The sequence below is a fragment of the Nesoenas mayeri genome (assembly GCF_963082525.1).
Source record: "Nesoenas mayeri genome assembly, chromosome: 11".
Classification (NCBI taxonomy): Eukaryota; Metazoa; Chordata; class Aves; order Columbiformes; family Columbidae; genus Nesoenas; species Nesoenas mayeri.
Genome location: NC_137563.1, coordinates 14152187 through 14166249, shown reverse-complemented (window position 1 = coordinate 14166249; position 14063 = coordinate 14152187). Strand labels below are relative to the sequence as shown.

At 34.7% G+C, this 14063-nt stretch overlaps 1 protein-coding gene across 1 annotated transcript in view; it reads right to left on the bottom strand.

The window, feature by feature from the left end:
• Positions 1-899: 899 nt before the first annotated feature.
• CGNL1 (cingulin like 1) overlaps positions 900-14063 on the bottom strand; it is a gene marked incomplete at its 3' end in the record, with an annotated part of 52021 nt that continues 38857 nt past the window's right edge. The window contains exons 13-19 of the mRNA XM_080351025.1: positions 12617-12778; positions 11066-11155; positions 5241-5324; positions 3313-3437; positions 2673-2781; positions 1599-1762; positions 900-1038 (exon numbers count right to left, since the gene is read on the bottom strand). Coding sequence (XP_080207151.1) covers positions 900-1038; positions 1599-1762; positions 2673-2781; positions 3313-3437; positions 5241-5324; positions 11066-11155; positions 12617-12778 — 873 coding nt within the window. The remainder of the gene's footprint in view (positions 1039-1598; positions 1763-2672; positions 2782-3312; positions 3438-5240; positions 5325-11065; positions 11156-12616; positions 12779-14063) is intronic.

Genomic DNA, 14063 nt, shown 5'->3' with positions numbered 1-14063 from the left:
AGACTTTAAGATAAGCCTGCCCTGATGCCCTCAAACCAGCAGGTCTATAATGTCCTGCCTCTGGCAATATGGAGTCCGTTTCAGGAAATGAAAAGACGCCAAGTAATAACTGACCTCATTCTCACCCTCCCCGACTACAAACAGAAAGCTTCTTAAAGGCAGTTTACAAGATAGATGTAGGCAATCCTCACTCATCACGGGGATGTGATGGTCCTTTTAAAGTCAACAGGCAGGATTAACATTTGGTCTCTAATATAGGGAATACATACAATAAAACTTGCACTGGTTTTAAAATGGGAATGTTCTTCCGGGCTCAGGACCTGTGAATCTGCTCTGTAATGAACAAAATGTATTAATTTTGTTTTCTTCTTAGACAAAAACCAAATATAGCATTCAGTATAAATTTAAGTACTTTACATATGAAACTGATTTATATAATATTAAAAACTTTACAAAATAGTACTAGGCAATAAAAAGATCAGATTTTAAATATTTACATTTTATACACAATTTCCCCCTGCTTACAATCATTAAATAATCTTCTGTGTTTTCTTTAATTTTAGGGAAAAGCTTTTAATAACTACAAACTAATTTTGAATTATTTTCAAATGGCTTTTTACTTAAACAGAGTATTAGCAAAATCACATTTCCAACATGAAACATTATCCCTCTGTTTTCAGTAGCAGTTATATATATATATATCCATTTTTTATAGCTGCTTTATAATGCAATCCTGTTTTCTATAATAGACAGTGAAGATCTAAATAAGAAAATGGCACAGTACGGATGGAAACATTATATTCCCAACACTTAAATCCCTTTATGTCATTTGGCTTCTAGAACATCTAGTTCATTGATAATTTTCAGTACTTTCGAGGAATCAGAGATTCAATACTTATTTAGATTTTTGTGTCATCATCTTTTGAAAAGCTATTTCCTGAAGGTACTTCACAAAGACTGTCACCATCTGTGCTGAAATCGTCATCGTCATCATCATCAGAATCGGCCAACACTTTACTTGGTGACTTCTTCAGTCTACTAAAACAAAAATACACATATCTTTGCTATTAAAATTGCACAACTACTTGCAGAAAACTTATGCAAAGCTTAAAACATTGACAGGCTGTTTTTTCATTTTTAAAGGATGTTGAAGAAACTTGTGCTCCAATAGGGTAGTTTATCATACACTGTATCTTACATGAAAGAAACATGCAATAGAATAAAGATAAATCAATCATATTTTCAGGTGCCTCTAACTAAAGTCACAGAGAGATGTTCAAAGATGGCTGGGGAAAACTAACACAGGATATCTGTAGCAGGAAATTTCTATTACCACCAAAAGAGTGTTGAATCCCATGACCTTTTTCCATTTTTTTCTTCCCTGCCTCAATGACTTTATTCAGCAGGAGAGTTGCAGAACTTTTGCAGAGAAAGGAAATGCAGAAGAGTTTCACAGGTTTGTCTCTTAAATTCTGTCTGCTTATGACAAACTCAAAGTTTGTTAGAGAAGCCCTCAGTTTATGGACTAAAGGAGCAAAAGATCAGTCTTGTGAGTGGTGGTGTGATCCATAATTGTAAGGTCTGACAAGTCATCTTACCTTAATTCTTTCTTTGCAGCATTAAGCTGTCCTTGCAATTGTTCATTCATGTCTAGCTGCTCTTCCAGTTCTCTCTGGAGTTTCTTTTTAGCACTTTCCAGTCTGTCTATTTCTTCTTCAGCTTCTTCAACTTGACGTTTCATTGCTTTCAAACGCAAATTCAACTGAAATATTTACATGTCAGCTGATTAGAGGACTATTTTAATAAAGGTATTTTATTCTTCCAGCATCTATGAAAGGGAGAATAAAGACACAACTTTGCCAGTGTAGTGACACTGTAATGCTATGCTTCAGAAGTATTTGAAAATCAGCATTAGACTTTGAGAAAAGTGATGGGATGTAATTTCTTAAGTAAAAACAGCAATAAGCAAACATACCTTTGGTAGAATAAGACAGCACTATGTGACAGCAAGAACTGTTTATCAGTTAGGGAAGACTGGAGCTATTAGTGTGTCTAAGGTAAGCAAGTTTACCAGATAGATACTATAAAATATATTTTAAAAACCCATAGGATTTCAAAAGGTTGTTGCCTTAAGAGATGTTTGAAACAAACTGTTCATTCTCTAGGCAGAACATTAACTATTTGACTCACACACTAAAACAAACCACATGTTAAGCAAGGAATCAACGAAGACCACAGGAATAGCAGACTACACTGCTATTACAGTATCAACTTATGCTTAGTACTTATAGCCTATATTCAACAATAAACAGCTTATTTCTTTAAAAAAAATTTTGTGATGACAAACCAGAACATATTATTAGTTGGTGTACGTATTTACGGGAACATATGCTGGTGTATATATTTATAGGATCACATACGGTCTGTTATTTGCTTTACTTCTTAAAATAATTATAGCATTGTTTTATAAGTGTTTCCTTTTCATAACTTTAGAAATGAATAACAAATACTAGATTAAAGTACATCATGACAATGGGAACAGGAATCTCACTAAATTTGAGGTCATAAACAAGAAAGTAATCAGTTATCTACCTCTATCCTTCTCATGTCTTTTATATATGATGAATTATGCTAGTAGGATTAATATCAGATATTTGCATATTAGTCTTTACCTGGTCCTTTTGATCAGTCAATGAGAGATGTTCATCATCTACTTGCAACATTAACTCCTTCACTTTTCTCTCAAGTCTGCGGTTACTCAGCTGTAAATTAGCTCTATCCCTAGAAAAAATAAAAAGAAGACAGGCTCGTAAAAAAAGAAACTGAAATACTTCCAATCATGCTGACATGATTCCTTAGAAATCTTGTAAGAATTCAAGAAATACTAATGGCCCCTGCTTTGATTTACTGATTCCATGCAACGTTTTAAGGAATTTGTTCAAAAGCATGAACCACTAAGAGGAATTTCTTCCGGGTCCAGAGCAACTCTTAGAAAAAAAAATACATTCCTCCAGGATTAAACAATGAAGTGAACAGGAAAACAGAAGTGTTAAAATATAGCTAATATTTCTAAGACTGTTACTGATATTAGACATTAACGTTAGCACTGTGCCCACTTTTTAATTTATAAGGCAACTTCCAGTGTACTTTCAGTCAAAAAGGAAATTTGCAATAGTTGCATGAAACAGTAACCATTTAATTTGGTGAGAAAAAAATAATCAAGTTAATTGTATTAGAGACTTAAATATTAGCAAGAGGCCATATTAACAAACATAAACATGCATGTGTTGATCTTAACATAACTGGTTTCACCTCTCTTCATTTTCAAGTCGTTCTTCTAGCTCTGTGATCCTCGCTTCCATTTGAGCAACAAGTCCCTCTTTACTGGATCGGTAAGAACCCTCCAGGTGAAGGATTCGGCTCTTCAAGTCTTTGTTCTATGGTTAGAACATACTTGATTACTATATACATGCTCATGTTAACAAATATTACCTTAACACAAAATAAATTTCTCCAGGCAAACATAAGGTCATCAGTATCTTTTTAATTTAGTAAATACAGAAAAAGAGAGTCAGTGACAACTTACTGTTTAGTACAAACAAATCTTCTATTACTGTGCTTTATTTAAAATAATTTAGTGTTTAACAGGAATTAAAATTTTAGGCTTAAACGGACCCTTGAACTTTGGACAGCATTTTTTAATAAGCCAAAATTTCTCAAGTAGCCTTGGATCTGTCTTACTCTCCACACAATTCTTTTGTCAAATTCTGTATCCTTCCCCTGTAACTCAGTAGTGTACAGCTAAAACAAGTAGACAAAGAAATTACTTGCATCCAATATCGCTTTATCAAAGCTGTTATTGTGGGGTTCCCCCCCGCTTTCTTAACTATCCAATGCTACTCCTACTACATAAATAGTTTGAAAAGCTTTGCAAGTTACAGTATTTATGAAAACAGACTTCTTCCTCAGATATACAATTTTATTTTTATGAGGCTAGGTAATTGAGGTTTTCAATGGGGACCTAATGATGAAGTTGCCAGAAAAGAAGAGTTACATGAGGAACAGAAACTAAAGCTCTTTGTTACAAACTTCAAGCCATGATATCAAATCATAAATAGTAAAAAATCTATGATAGAAAAGTCAGAACTAAAGTATAAGGATACGCATCAGATATACCAGTAGGTGGCATTCTTTATTCTCAAACAATTAAGATGGGATTAATTTCATACCATCTAAGGCACCAAATTAGGTGTCTGGTATAAACATGTTCTCATTACAGTTTGTTTTATGTTCTTGAGACTGTCAATAATATTATTACTTGTTAAGATAGCTTTCCTCTGGATCTTAGTTAGGGGTGATGATAATAATCTTGCTTTCAATAAGCACTGAGCTGCAGAATAAAATGCTGCGAAAAGCTAGAAAGTATTTTTAATGTACTTTCCATCACAGATATTGAAGCATATGAATAATATTCCCTTCCAGAAAACAGAGTAGAAGTTCTCTATCAAATCTGTATCTTTTCTTTCAGAGGCATGTCATTTTTTCACCTGTTCGCTCCCGTAGAAGGAAATACTCAACGAAAACTGATAGGGGAAAAAAAAATCACTAAAATTGCTTGAAATTATGATCTACGTTCAGCAATGTTCCTAAAGTATTGCTAAGAATTTGAAGAACAGCTCCCCTAAAAGTGGTCAAAGGATTTACCGCTAAACTGGATAACAGTGTCTTTGATATTCTATAGTCTTCTATATAAGTGTTTTTTAAAAGTTTCTGTATTGATATTCAGTTTTATTCTAAAATAAGTGTACCGTATCAGCTGTCACATTTCTTATTTTTAATGTCTTTGATCCTCAAACATATAGACAGAATTGTGTGGTACAGAGATGCCTGTGCTCACTACAACAAAAATACCTTATTATATAAACAGATGTATGCACGGTATGAATGTTTATTATATGAAATATATAAACTATGACAAACCTCAAGCTAGAGTGGGGGGTATAGAAAGAAAAAATACTAAGAGAAGACTTATTTCAGAATATAATAGTTTTGAGTATAAATATTAAGATACTCATGGTTTTTAATCTATTCTTCCTAACACATACTAGCAGCAGCACACTATGGTAGGAGAGTGCCAGCTACCAAATACTGTTTCCTTACATGTTTATTTGAATTTCCTAATGAAGGCAGATACCAAGCCTGTTACCTTGCTAATGTGATGATATGTCAGCCATAATTACCTGTCTTTCCAAAGAAATCTTGTCACACTCCAAATCTTGCTTTATAGCTCTTTCCTGAAGTAATTCTGTCCTCATTTGTTCAATCTATTACAGAAAGAAAAGATTAAAAAAATAAATAAAATATTTAATTTACATTTATCTATATTATACATGTGTATATACATATACACATAAAGTATTTATACCTACACAATGAGAAAAAACCTGCTTTTTCTTAGAACTCAAGACATATGCATGATTTCAAGAGGAAGTTTACAATTACAATCTTCAACTCTTTGGGAAGCCCATGTTATTCCCAGTGTTTATTGTAGGCATTTTCCAATCACAGTGCGCATTGCTGATGTTCAGTATATATATTCTGTAGCAGGGAACTGCACTCTAAAATGTTGCATGTGACACATATCGTGTGGCAGGGAACTGAGTTCCAGACCATCACATCATTCTTCAAACACCTACAATGGTTTTCTTCATACCTATGTATGAAGCTCTGAAATGGCACTTTACCTTTAAGCTGCTCACTAATCTACTTTGAAGTTTCATTTTGTTAAACACAAACTAGTAACTGCAGAGAAGTGTCTAGAACTCGAGACATTCTACAGACAATTACAGTTCTTTATGTCTGTGAGAACAGTAAAAGCTCCTTTTCAACAGACTCTGATGCATACTGGCTATGAACATTGCTTCCCTCCTCCAGTCAATTTTATGTCTGTCATACCAGGAGAGCACTGACTTCAGGATTTGGGGAGGAGGTGGTTTTTGTTTGTTTCATTAAAACACATGTTTTCTGTAGTTTCTGGAAATATTTCAGTTCACATTCAATAACGAAAAGGAAATTATATTCTCCAGATGTTAAAAAATGACCTGATTAATAAAGAATCAAGACAAGAATACAGAATTAATTTATCTCCCTATTGGACTTGACTGGAAGAAAAGAAAGAAAATTCTGAGGATCCAAGAGAAACTAAACTGCCTGGCAGCTGCTACTGAAAATTTAGGGCTGAAGAAAAAAGTTTCTAGTGCCCAGATACATTTCTTGTCTCTCATTCCTGCTGAGGCTCTCCTCAAGTCTTCACAAATGCCTTTCTACTCGCAGGCAATGTTACCACAGCATTTGTGCTACTCCCTGCACAAAGTTTACTATGATGAATATCACCCGGGGAACACAGTGAACCTCTATGCCAATTACTGTACCTGCAAAAAGACTGACAAAGGTTTCAGTAGTCACAGCATTCTTCTCTGCTTTACAAGAGTTACACATGGACTTGCATAAATGCACCATCACAGCTAAGCAGCTCTAAGTTACAGATTTATCTCACTAAAGGTATTTCAAAAGCCACTGGGAATTCTTGCATACAAAAAAATCAAAAGCAATGCTAAGAATGTGAAGGTTAAACAAGTACTGCACATGAAATTTTACCTTAGGCCTTTTTTTTACCACATCATAATATTAAATGATATACTTTTAGTTAATCACATGTTTAAAAGAAGTCATCTACACTGTTTCTGTAGCTTTGAAATGAATATATGAATACAAACAATGGCAGCAATGCATGCAGTTGCATATGTTATGTCACAGTATGGTTTCAAAACAGTAAAAGGCATTCCTGAAACCTAAGGTCATAACAGTTACTGTACTACAAACGTTAGCAGGTGGCTGTGCTCTCAACAGCTGGGTAATTTCCTAAAAGCTCTCATTGTCACATAGAAACCTAATAATCATAATAATGGTGGTTTATATGTTTTATAGTAAAATATTATTTTATATATAAAAAACTGAATCACTCATATATACAATAGCTGCATTTATTCATTAAATATATGAAAAAGTTATAATGTGAGAATTACATATAATTTATTCCACTGTAATTGCTTTAGTTATGAAGACAGACATGAAAAAAAAAATCAAGCAAAATTTGTAGTAAAATGAATGACTAATTAAAAATGCAACTGTTAACTGAAGAAAGGGGTTTTGTTTTATGTAGGAACTTGCTTAATGGACCACTCTGAAGTTCTACTGTGCTCTTACTGTGCTCAAAGGCTGTGACAAATTTGTGCAACCTTCCCAAGATCTCACATTAGGGAATTATTTAGAGGACAATTATCATATTTCCAAGATGACTGCCACTGTTGTTGGACATCTCATGGTAAAAGCAACCTCACAGAAAAACAGTGGGAGAGAGAAAAAGTACTGTATCTGATTAGGATCAGGAAGCTATGTGCAAATATATATAAGATTATAAGAAGAGAAGGGCAGTAGGACACAGTTCTTGATGCGGGAGGTGGAAACTGTTTTCACTTATCCCCTTGCACTATTCATTAGTAAACACATAATTAGTATGCACAAAGGAAAAAAGCAGTTGTCTGCCAAAATGCGCTCTAACTTTTCACAGCAGTTAAGATAGGCTCTGGGTATGTACCATGTGGGGCTTTGTGCTGCACATTCTACCTTTCCTATATCTAATACATTCTCTTAAAACAATAAACCATTTCTGCAGCTTAAGGCAACAGTTATCACAGTTGGATCTGAAGAATGCTAACGACAAAGAATTGAGAAAAGCAATAGTATCAGGTTTTACAAAGGTTTATTAGACATAATAGTTCTTTGTGCCAGCTTTAGGATTAAAAGCAGCTGTTGAGTTCATTATGAGTGAATGTAATTTGAGTTCTAATAATATTTTAGATGCTATCACCTTTGCTTACCATCTTGCACTAGGTTCACAGCCTATGTTGCTTTTAAATATCTAAGTGAGGGGGGGGAAGAAATCCATCTGTCTATATTTATGTAGACCTACACACACATTCTCAAGTATGTGACCAAAACCCCCTGTGTTTAGCAAACAAACAAGCTAAAGCCAAGCTAAACCTCTTTGATCCTTCCTAACTGAAAAGCAACCTTCATGTCCACATTTTCATTTGTCTGCTTCCCACAGCTGGTGCCCCAGCTAAAGAGCAGGTATACAGCTGGCCATTGGGAACACTTCACCAAAAGGAAGTGAATGACAAGGTCACTACATTTTTTCCATTCTGTATTTATTCTAAAATTGTCATGGAAACTAACTAGTCCATTTTTCACACTTACTGCAAACAACTCTGAAGTCAATAGACTCATGTCTGCATTTTCACAGAAGACAAGAATTTATGAGGGTGGTATCTTAAGTATTTTTCAATTATGTTTGCAAAAACAAATGGCAAGAGCTACTTCATTTCACTTGTTTGTAGGAAGAAAGCCCATCACATAAAAAAAAGCGCCCTGTCCTTGCTCACTTTGAGACACAAAAGGACAGCTGAGCACTCCAGCTTTCTGTTTGTGTGTGTGTGTGTGTGTGTGTGTGTGTGTTTGTTGACCATTTCGCTCTTTCCACAGTTGCTAATACCTTATTGTTTAAAAACTAATAGAATATGATCCACCTTTCCCTCCAATATTTATTGTTATTTCTACTTGCTTGTGGTATTTCTGGAGAATGAGACAGGGAAGATGAGAACAGTGTCTCACGCAGAAATTCCCAGATTCAAAAGGGTGTTTAAATTAAAAAGTATAACATTTCATGGTAAATGAAATGTGCCAATGTTTATTCAAACAGTTAACTTTATATAAAATAGAAACAGTTGTTTCAATTTGTTTTTACTAGAACGTTGAGTATTATAGTTCATTATATTAAAATAACACATTTATAATAAAAAAATTACAGAAATACAGATATCACCAAAACAAATCCATTATGATTTCTCATGTCATTATAAATGCTTAGCAGACCCTGAAATACTTTAGTAATTTGACTACTTAGTCATTCTGGCATGAAATCAAAACAAAGCAACCTTTGTAACTCATGTATGAAATGAGGAACTCCAGACCTCAAAATAAACACGTCTTTTACCCATTATGTAACATTTTGGTCACCCATCTGTATTTTAGGTTTCCATTCAGTTAGCAAATTAACTTGCCATAGTACCCACTGGTGCGGCTATATCTAAAGTTCTTTTATCCCAGGCTTACAGCACAGGGATAGACTCCAGTATTAAAGGCTTCCTAAGTCAACAATAGCATGACCCCACATTGTTATGGGTCCTTTACGTTCTATTTCACTCACTGACTCAGAGTCTGTATGATATCAATGGAGTAAGAGCAAAAAGACTATATGGTGATCAAATAAAATCTCAGTAACCTGAGTCCAAAAACATAGTAATGGTGCCTTGCTGTTTGAAGGATGCATGAGGAAAGCTGAGCTCTAACTCACTTTAAAACTCTCCAGCTGTCTAAGTGAGAGATAGAATTTCATTGAAAAGACATAGAAACGAAGATTTTGCTCTTGGTTCTCCCTCTGAAATTAAAGCTATTAGAAAGAAGGTCAGCAATTCTTGTTTTCTGAAGAAAGAGAGATAAATGAAAGCAGAACAGACTACTATGGATTGTACCTCAATGCAAACTGCCTCCCCGACTTGCAGGAAATTACTAATGAGGTACAGTACTTAATGTAAAGCTACAGTAGTAGACACACTGTAATGAGTTAGGCATCAGTTTCACATCATTCAGAATGTATAACTAAGGCAAAGAACATTGTCTAGGCTGTGATATTCTAAGACAGCCACATCACCATATTCCTTTCCATGCACTTATCAAAAATTTGCATAATACTGACTACTCGACCATGGATGCTCTTGTTACTTTTTCAGTCATCAGGCCTTATTCTCTGCTTTTCTGGTTTATTATAAGTCTTTGTTACAGAACCTATAATTTCATATGTCAGTTCTTTCAGAAATCTTTAATAATATTATTAAAGGCCTCTTTCTTCAGAACTATTAGCTCCTAATTCTCTTAGATTTGATGATTTCCAGCTCAACAGTCTAATTTCCATCAGCCCCACTCCACTTCTTCCCATCTGCACATTCACTAGCCTTACTGAAGACAGAGACAAAATACTAATTTATTTCAGGAGGCATACCTAGATTACCTTTTATCTTGATTGATATCTCATCACAAGTTTCCACAACTTCTTTCTTCCACTTATACAGTCAAGAAGCTTTTTGTTACTTGTTTGAATTACTATGATAGGTCTTACTTAGCTTGGCAAATCTCACTAAGACACAACCCATGAGACACAACCCTATTAATAAATCCTTCTTCCCTTCTTTCTGGGCTATCATATAACACTTCTGGAACTAATGACTGATATTTTTATGTGGAAAAAGCCTTCCAACTGTCTTATCTTTGATAAACCTTAATCAGTCTGCCATGGTTTATTCCCGCCTTGCCTTAAATCTTGACATCAGTTTTTATACTTGTAATGAAAATAAAGGTTCCCCTTTGCTGAAACCAGCCAGCATCTTCACTTCAGCTGACTTCACTAATTAATTCCACAATTTCCTAAGCTCCTTCTTCACAGAAGCACAGAATGTTAGGGATTGGAAGGGACCTCAAAAGATCTTTCTTTGAAATCAAGATTCTATTATGCTAGGCTAGTTTTCAGTAAGGTTAAAAAATTGTGATCTTTCCATCTAAGACTTTCTCTGATAGCCTCCCCATCTAAAACCAAGCTTACGATAGCATCATCTCTGCATGCAACAATGATTATGTGAAGCTCACTGCAATCTGTGTCAGTTTTCCAGTTAGGAAAACAGGAAAAAAATACTCTGTGATGACATGGAGGAACATATTTAATAATGTTTGTCAATCTGTTGGGTTTTTTTTTTAATTTATTTACATACTCTGCTTAAGTATAGAATATAAACACCATTGCTAATCATTATTTAGTTAATCCATATTGGTTTCAATCCTAACAACACTGTTTCCTGATCATTATATAAAGTCAAAAAACTTGAACAAGTACCTGTTCTCTGCATCTACTGATCCTCTCAGACAGCAAATCTGAATTAGTCTTTTCTTCATCAAGCTCAAGTTCCAGGTGAGACAACTTGTCCTAAGTGGAACAAAGAAAAGTAATTTCAACAAACTACTTTATCTTTCTCTTCAGATTGCTACCAGAGTATTTATTCTTAAACTTCAAGGACTTAAACTGTCTGAAAGACTAGGCTTGAAAAGTGAAATGCCTCTGAAAACACATACAGAACCTAGAAAGAGAGATGGCAGGCAGATAAGCCTTTAAAGTTAATATGTTTGTCTAACAGAAGTAAAAGAGGAATTTCATTTCCTTTTTTAATAACTCCCACCATTTTTAAGAAAATAAGAGAAATTCTGTAATGTTTCTAGAGACTGTTTTTGGAATGTCTAAGTAACATGATATATTTGGAAGGCAAATTTGTTTTTATATGAGTACAATGGTATAAAAGTGTTTGTTTATGAAAGTCAAATGACAGCTTGGTTGAACTGAACAGTTATGAAGCTAACCCTGTAACAACATAGTTAAAATAACATTGTTATTTAGGCTCCTGAAATGAATCAATATTAGATGCTTCTAAATACTTTTGAAGTTCTTAGTGATGGGATGTCCTGGTTTTGTTAAAAACAAGTCTCTCTTTTAGTGAATTTGCCTGTCAGCTAAAGCTTCATATTAGCTGCATTTCCCTGGAGAACCAGATACATGTTTTGGTAAACACAGCAATGGAATGTGAAGTTATTGATAAGCACGGATGGACATCTCGCGAGAGGGGCAACGAGAAACAGGTGACCAAGAAACTGACCAACTGTATATAACATTCCATTCACGTGAATACTTCATATAAAAGCGGGAGATCACGAGGATCTCGTCCATTTTTTTCCCTTTTTGCTTATGGCAGACATTAGGAGAGGACCTTGCTAGTCGTCCCTGCGAACTGAGGCCTGGTGAGAGACTGAATCCAGCTCCGGTTGGCTGCAAAGTCCAGTCCAGGACTTCGGGTGCGGGCTCTGCAGTTGCTGAGACTTTCAAGATTGGTTTTGTATATTTTGTATTATTTTCTCTATTCTTATTAGTAGCATCAGTAAAACATCTTTAATTTCTCCAACTCTCTTCTCTCTGTCCTTCTTTTCCTCCCGATCGCCTGTCCTGAGTGGGAATGGCGGAGAGGGAGGGGCAAAAGGGGGAAAGGAGCCGGGGAGAGGAGGTTAACAATACATCTGCCAGGGTTTTATTGTCACCCCGCAATCAAAACCCTTGACATGGGCATATAAATGAAAATAATACAATTTTGTCTGATAAACTCTAGAGAAAATGAAAAAGTTAATTCAAATTATGAAAGAACAACTGCATTTTAGAACACATCATGACAACAAATATGCTAACAGATCACCTTTAGAATATACCAGAATAAATCCTGTAGTAGTACTACATATATTTTCAACATGAAGTTATTTTGTTACTTCCCACACAGAATACATGTGAAATATCAAAATTATTTTGATCAGTTCTAATAAGATACCAACCCTTAAAAATATCTTTTACCTCCATTAGTTTGATTTGTCTTGCACGATCATCTTTTAAGTGGTTTTTGGCTTCAAGTTCATACTCCAAGCCTTTCACAGTCTGTTCTAGCAGCTGAGTTTTTGTTATTGCCTCATCCTGAGCTCTCTGGTGGTCCCTCAAGTTTTCTTCCATGAGGCGCATCTAAAACAAGATTATTGTAATACACTTTATACTGTGCTTTCTAGAAATAAGTGATGTCACTAAGAGGACTGACTACATGACAGATCTGGAAGCGTGACAAGGAAATGCAATCACTTATATGCTCTTCACAGAAATGTTTGTTTTATCCACAAGATGGCACCAAGAAAATAAACTTGGATTAAATATCAGACCTAAAGAGATACTTCACACTACAGGTTTTACACTGACAATTATATATAGTGGGGTTTTTTTTGTTTATTTCTTTTTACCCACTTACAACAAGCCAAAGTTTTTACAATTTTCTAAATGGTTCTATCTTTGGAACTTTTGCAATATTACTCCTTTCCTTTTCAGACTACCAATACTTTACCTGTTAGATAATTATGTAGTTTATATGTCTGAGGTGTTTTGATGACAGAATTTTATCTGTTTTATCAATTGTATAATTGATAACATATATATATATATATATAAGTTTTAGATATAGTAAGGCTATCTGCTGAGGGCAAAAGCTTGTTATTCTTACAACAGCATATACTCAATAAAATTATCTAAAATCTTCACAGTACTTTAAATTTTATTTTTTTTTAAATATATATATAGAAGTAGTGAGAGGGGCTTTAGGTGAGACTGTGATCATTCCTTATTCTCGTAACACATATATATGATTTTGTTTTAATTCAGCATACAGTCTTCCTCTGTTTAGTTAAGTGTTTATTTTAGTGATGAAACTAAAATAACATATTAGTGACTGTTTACAGGGTTTGCTACCCACTGCTAAGTCCTGACATCAAAACATTGGACAGCTGCATGACCTGGTGAACAGCTAGGTAAGGGAGACATCTGTATATTAATAGCATTTCATAGGCATTAAACGTTTCAGAATGACATGGGACTGCCAGCTTTCAAGACTGGTATCTTTCATGTATCCACACAGAACTTCCAACAGGGGCATCAATGAAGAACTCCCATACTGCCTTGCAAGATGCTTTCATAATTTTTCTTCTAGAACAAGAAGATGATAGTCATGTTGCCATGATCACTACAATCCTTGGCTTTTGATGAGACTCTCAGAAAGAATGTTTTGTGTACTATGACACCTACCCAAGAGGATTTTGACAGACAACAGACTCTTTCATGTTGAATGGAAGAACTATCTATTTGTACTTCTTGTTAAACACAAAAGAGGAAGAGATAATGAAGACTTTCAATTATCCTGAGTATTTAATCTCTACAGAAAGTCTGCTGTTTCACCTGCCTATCCTATATTTTCAGATTTTGTTTC